The following is a 6634-nucleotide window of genomic DNA, read 5'->3' on the forward strand; positions in this document are numbered from 1 at the left end:
GTAAAACTCTTAACTACTAGCACTGCTGGAAACCAGACCAGCCCATGCGGGAAGCCGCGTAGACAAGCAGGGAGCAGCGTGATATCTATAATATCCTTACCTTGCACAGCCGCAGGACGTACTCGCTCAAGTCGCAGGATAGGGTGTTCGCATCCTATCTCTCCAGCTACTATGGAGACTCTGCTGACCTTCGCCTCTTTCACAAGGATCAGTCAGCTTCCCTTCAATGTACTTCGGGCGTCTGTCAAGGCGATGTTCCCTCCAGCGTACTCTTCTGCCACAGCATCCACCCACTCCTCCTCCATGTCGCAGACCTTTTCCCCTCTGTTCGAGTCTTGGGCTACGCTGACAAGGTCGTCATTGTTGGGCCACTCGAGTCTGCCGTTGCAGCTACCTCAGCTGCCGCTGCGCCCGCTGAGGACAGTGAGGAGGACATTTTGTATTACTTGGAGCGGTACCGTCAGCATGCGCCCAGCCTCCCATGATGTGTCCGCTGTCCCAGGCAGGCGGACATCCGGGCAGCGCCGGCTCCTTGTCGTCTATGCCCTTTCTCCGTCCGCGGCCTCTGCGGCGGCAGACGCGTCGACTGACAGCGGTCAGTCGGCTGCCTCCGGGTATCGTGTATGAGGGCGTTCACGTCCCCTGCCGTGCCGGTATCGCGGTGCTCGTTGCTTGCCCTTCTCTGCTTGTCTACGTGGCTTACCGCGTGGGCTGGCAGTGTAGGGTCTGGTTGCCAGCAGTGCTGGTTACTTTCGGTCTTGTGTTTTGTGCGTTTGCGCCGCTTTGTTGCTGTGTTCCGTACCCCGCTTTTGTTTCTGTGTGCTCTATGCCTGACGGGTTTGCTTGTTGCTGCTTTCTTCAGCTTGAGGCACTTGTTACCTTATGCGAGTAAAACTCAGTCATCCGTCAGCTACTGGCGGGATTACTCTTGGAGGCCTGCCTATCGGCACGGACGGTTTTCAATGATGCCAGTCAACTCCGAGCGAAGGTCTCCACCCTCAGCGAAGAACTCTCGAAGCTCGTGCTCGTCCAGCTGGTGAGGGCGAGCCATCTTCAGAAGCTCCGCTTCTTCCTCCAGGGGTCATCTCCGTTTCTCCCGCGGGTCCAGTCACAGATTCGTCGCTTTGACCTCTCTTGTCCACCTGGCCCTCGAGAAGTACCATCGCTGGCCATACTCGCAGTACCTCGCCGCGCACCCCGACCTGCTAGGTCACGGCAAAGGACGTGAACGCCCTCATACACGATACCCGGAGGCAGCCGACTGACCACTGTCAGTCGACGCGTCTGCCGTGCGCCCAGCCTCCCATGATGTGTCCGCTGCCCCGGCAGGCGGACCCCCGGGCAGCGCCGGCTCCTTGTCGGCGGCTGCCCTTTCTCCGTCCGCGGCCTCTGCATCCGTGGCCTCAGCCCGACGTGCGTCTCTGTCCTCTCTTGAGAGCAGGGGAACAGGAGGCTCGTGGAAATTTGTGACGGCAGAGACGCGCGCGGGTAACAGGGACTGGACCCAGTACATCGGTCGACTGTTCTAGGAAGGAGGCAGATCGCAGGGGCTGACAGAGACTGGAAGCATGCTTCACCCAGTTTGCGACCAAAGGCGCAATGGAGCGGCTTGGAAGGTATGCTCCCTATCCTGCCTTGCTGCAAGAAGCTGACATGCCATTGCGACGAGGAGAAACAGGCAGGGGCCTGCAGACGCGGATCTCCCTTCGAGGTGACTGGTTGACCTGACCTAAAGCTGTGTTTGCTGAAATGCTTGCAGCCCCAACAAGAAGCGCAGGAAGGATTCCGAGCCTCTGTACGTCTTCTGTTCCTCCCTCGCCCTCTCACGAGACTCTTCAGGAATCATCCCAGCAGTGCGGCTGATCAGCGCTTCCTGCCGTTGGCTGGAGTGGCCAATCTCTCTGCGTCTTTAACTGCCATTGCCAACTGATGGAGCTAATTGATGTCGGCTGAGTGTAATGATTTTAGCGTGTGATATAGCAAGACACGACGTGTGTTGGTGTAGGATAGTAACTTAGTGTGATATGAGTATGTATTTTAAACAAGTGACCTGCTTGCCTTCTCATTTCCTCCCGCTCAGGCGACATATACGCGCGCAACTGCACGAACAGCTACATCTGCAGCCCAAGCCAATCAAGATCTCTACCTCTTCTACGAGGGAATGTAGGTGGAGCCCTTCAAGACTACTAGAATGAATATGGAGCAGATTTCGCTGCAGGGCAACAACTCTGTTATCTGCCTTATTCTTTAGACTCTATCGCGACTCTTGGCCATGGATCTCCTCCAAGGTAGAGGCTCCTCCCGCTACTCCCCTCCTTCCTTCCCCTTCCTCTTCCTCTCCCCTCCCACCTGTCAGCCGCACGAGTGCGTTCCCGCAAACCATCGCAATACCCCCTCTTCCCTTGACCCCACCCCCATACTCACCCTCTCACCCCCTCACCCCCTCACCCCCTCACCCCCTTCCTTCCCTCCAACCACCCCACCCCACCCCACCCCACAAACAGGCGGTACCGCAGGGGGGCAGACAGGGGTGGTAGGCCCGGGGGCCATTCATAAGAGCGAGGACGCGGGGGATGGCGGCAGACAATGAGGGTATTCCGACCCCTCAATCCCCACTTGAACCCGAGCCGCAGCAGCATGCTTGCGGGCGCCACCAGCTTGGAGCAGATCCGCAGCTCCTTCAGCCCCGCCGACTACATGCTGCTCATGCAGCACACGGATGCGGCGATACAACAGATCGACTCCTTCTGTGAGCAGGCACGGAGTATGCAGGGCTGGGGCCTCAGAGACCCGCACATGGCTCAGGAAGCTCGACTGCTCCTCTCCTCCCTTGAGTCCAGTCACAAGATCATCGTCCGCTTGTACAGCCAGGCTGCCGCCTCCTGTGAGACATCTGAAGCTCCCCTGAGGAAGTGGTGGACCGACTGGTCCTCGCTCTGCTCTCAACCCGCTGCCTCCTTGCTGCAGCGCTACACTTCCAGTCGGAGCAGCATCCTCACCACAAGGACGCTGCCGACCTTCTACACCAAGGGCATGACGATCATGCTGGGCTGCCTCCGCAAGAACGGCCTGAGGGTGACGGAGGAGGTGCACCTGGTGCGTGACAGCGAGCAGCATGACCATGAGCCCTGCCTGGGCTTCACCTACCTGATGACTGCAGGAGACCAGCGCACGGCCCAGCTCTACGACGAGGTGATGAAGCTGCGGCGGAAGCAGGGAGCCGTCAAAAGCCTGTTCCACAGCGCAGAGTACAGCGCGGAGCTTGACGATTACATCGCCACGCAGAAGCGCATCTCGCGCTATGCCAGCAGCACGGTCGACATGGCCCAGCCCTACATGCAACAGCTCAGGCAAGACATGAGACACAATCAGGAGCTGTGGGGCGACCGATGGAACCTTGACGTCTCATTCATGATCCACGACGAGCAGAGCAGCGCGGCTTCTGCCTTGCGTTTATCAAATTCGACGACGACGAGACCCTCCAGCGCTATGCTCAGGCCATCGACATGCTGCGCAAGACCGACAGGCTCCCCGTCAACGCTGTCGCCTTGATCGCCTCCATCCTCATCCCTCACTATGACTGTGACAAGGTCAAGGCAGTGACATGTTTACTGGTAGAGTAAAGCTCTGCTGCTTCTCGCTGTGGCGCTGTGTGCATGCAGGTTTAGCTTGCTCCTGCTTTCTTTTGCTTGAGGCACTTTTTACCTTGTGCGAGTAAACATCCTAAACATCCTCTGGTGCTGCTCAGTGCTTGTTTCGGGCTGTTGTCGCTCCATCTCTCTTCCTCGTTACCTTCCTCCTTTCAAGCCTCCGGCAGGTGCAAGGGCTCCTTCCATTGCTCCCCTCCTTTCTCCCCTTCCTCTTCCGCCCCCCTCCCACACAAGTGCAACCAGACCTATCGAGGACGCAATGGAGGCCGGCTTCGCTGAGCATCGCCTTGACTGTACGAGTAAGGTTGTCATGCCATGGAGATAGCAGTCGAGCATCTGAGCATAGCGATGCGGGAAGGCCTTGAGGGGGTAGTAGCTCGAGACTCGCATCGGAGAGTGGCTCAGGTCCCGCTCAGGAAAATGAGCGAAGATGGTGGACTGCAAGACCCGGGCCTGCGACTTGAGCGAGTACGTCGTGCGGCTGTGCAAGGTGAGGCGAGTAAAACTCTTAACTACTAGCACTGCTGGAAACCAGACCAGCCCATGCGGGAAGCCGCGTAGACAAGCAGGGAGCAGCGTGATATCTATAATATCCTTACCTTGGACAGCCGCAGGAGGTACTCGCTCAAGTCGCAGGATAGGGTGTTCGCATCCTATCTCTCCAGCTACTATGGAGACTCTGCTGACCTTCGCCTCTTTCACAAGGATCAGTCAGCTTCCCTTCAATGTACTTCGGGCGTCTGTCAAGGCGATGTTCCCTCCAGCGTACTCTTCTGCCACAGCATCCACCCACTCCTCCTCCATGTCGCAGACCTTTTCCCCTCTGTTGGATAATGCTTGAGCGATTCTCTACCGTCGCGTGAGGACTCCTGCACTTGCCCTCTCCTCATAGCCTGGACGTTCACTGCTCGAGATCTCTCCGTGCCCAGAAGCATCCTCTGGCGACCTTATTCGTTGAGGCGCACGACTTCGTTCATAATGCTGGAGCGATCCTCTAACGTCGTGTGAGGGCTCCTGCGCCGGCTGCTGATGACGCAGGACGCCCCCGGCATCTGTGGTACACATCCCTGGTTTGCGCGCTCTCGTCGACTCGTCTCATGAGCACTTCATTCCTCCGCCTGCTCAGCGCAATGTGACCCCTCTTGTCATGCGCGTCTTCCCTCGCCATGTGCATGCTCGCGCTGCGCTGACCGATCAGCAGCGTGATATCCTTACCTTGCACAGCCGCACGACGTACTCGCTCAAGTCGCAGGCCCGGGTCTTGCAGTCCACCATCTTCGCTCATTTTCCTGAGCAGGACCTGAGCCACTCTCCGATGCGAGTCTCGAGCTACTACCCCCTCAAGGCCTTCCCGCATCGCTATGCTCAGATGCTCGACTGCTATCTCCATGGCATGCCGATCTGCCAGTGTCCGACGAAATGTGGTGGATGTCAGCGCGAGCTCGATCCCTCCGTTGCTGCGCATCATCTCCAGACCTGCAAACGCCGATCCTCCAAGCTTCCCACGGCGCATGACAAGGCTTACTCGTACGATTCGGTCGATGCTGAACGAAGCTGGTCTTCAGAGCGTCATCGATACAGTCGGGGATCCTCGTTCTCGACGGCAGGTACCCTCCCATCCTCATGGCCGCACTGGCAGATGAAGGGCGATATCCACATTCCTGGAATCCGCGATCGAGGGTCCGAGCAGTACGAGGGCTTGATGGCGGACGTGACGTTGGTCCACCCTTACATTGGTAGCTCTGCCGACCTGACCAAGTGGGGGGAGGTCAACCTCGACGCCCTCCATGTTGCAGCGTCTGAGAAGATTCGCAAACATCGCGCTGCATATGCCATGACTACTCCTCCTCGAGCGTTCATCCCTCTTGCCATCTCGACGGACGGTACCCTGCATCCTGACACCCTCCGCTTCATCTGGTATCTCGCGGACATCATTGCTCAGCGCTCAATGCCTCTTGAGGATGCGGCGTTTGGTCGGCACTTCGTGCCTGATGACGGCCCTGCTGCTGAGGTCTTGGCTCGCAAACGCGCCGCCACCTATCAGCGCCTCACCATGCAGCTGACGCTGGAGGCGCTCTTGTCTGGTGCGAGGCGCATGACGCCCTTGCGGGCGCAAGCACTTCTCGAGCTGCTCTCGAGCCAGAGGACAGCTCCTCCTCGGACTTTGTCGAGTCGCCCGAGGAGGAGTCTTCGCCGGAGGTCTCCGACTCCGATGGGGGACACCCTTCGAGTGGCCCCGACGATCGGCGCGGAGCTGGCGAGGCGTCTCCGTCCCTCACTGTGACGTCGGGTGCCTCCGGAGAGCTCGACACCACTGGGGTGCTTGCTGCTGGTCCGAGCTCGCCTGCTTCCTCCCCGGCATCGGTCGGGTCACGCCGGTCCTTGGGCATTGCCGCGGCGTCGCCGCCGTCAAGGGCGGCTACCACTGACTCGGCTACCGCTGACTCGGAGGCTAGCGAGGAGGACTACCTCGAGCGGTACCGTGTTCATGTGTCCAGCCTCCCTCCGTCCGCTGCCCCAGGCGGACCCCCGGGCAGCGCCGGCTCCTTGTCGGCGGCTGCCCTTTCTCCGTCCGCGGCCGCCCGCTTTGTGGCGGCAGCGGACGTCTCGACTGACAGTGGTCAGTCGGCTGCCTCCGGGTATCGCGTCTAAGGGGTTTTCTTCCTCCTGCATGCTCCTGCTGCTTGTTGCTTGATTGCTTGACCCTTAGGCTGCTTGTCTGCGCGGCTTCGCGCTTGGGCTGGCGCTGCCGCGTCTGGGTGCCAGCAGTGCTGGTTCTTTTCGGGCTTGTGTTTTGTGTGTGTTTGTGCAGCTTCTCGCTGTGGACTGTGTGCCTGCCGGTTCAGCTTGTTCCTGCTTGTTCCTGCTTTGTTTTGCTTGAGGCACTTTTTACCTTCTGCCAGTAAATCCTACAGTGAGGGACGGAGACGCCTCGCCAGCTCCGCGCCGATCGTCGGGGCCACTCGAAGGGTGTCCCCCATCGG

At 59.2% G+C, this 6634-nt stretch overlaps 2 protein-coding genes across 2 annotated transcripts; both read left to right on the forward strand.

Annotated features, from left to right (window-relative positions):
- Positions 1 to 2552: 2552 nt before the first annotated feature.
- Positions 2553 to 3623, forward strand: GUITHDRAFT_166279 (hypothetical protein; the record flags this gene model as incomplete). Its single annotated transcript, XM_005821137.1, has 2 exons — positions 2553 to 3402; positions 3435 to 3623. The coding sequence occupies exons 1-2, from the start codon at positions 2587 to 2589 to the stop codon at positions 3621 to 3623; spliced, it is 1005 nt and encodes a 334-aa protein (XP_005821194.1). The 5' UTR covers positions 2553 to 2586.
- A 457-nt stretch (positions 3624 to 4080) lies between these two features.
- On the forward strand, positions 4081 to 6302 carry GUITHDRAFT_119632 (hypothetical protein; the record flags this gene model as incomplete). The annotated part of the gene is made up of 4 exons (XM_005821138.1): positions 4081 to 4140; positions 4287 to 4360; positions 4689 to 5734; positions 5794 to 6302. 4 exons carry the CDS (start codon positions 4081 to 4083, stop codon positions 6300 to 6302), a joined length of 1689 nt encoding a protein of 562 aa, XP_005821195.1.
- Positions 6303 to 6634: the final 332 nt, after the last annotated feature.

This window comes from Guillardia theta (genome assembly GCF_000315625.1).
Source record: "Guillardia theta CCMP2712 unplaced genomic scaffold GUITHscaffold_152, whole genome shotgun sequence".
Lineage (NCBI taxonomy): Eukaryota > Cryptophyceae > Pyrenomonadales > Geminigeraceae > Guillardia > Guillardia theta.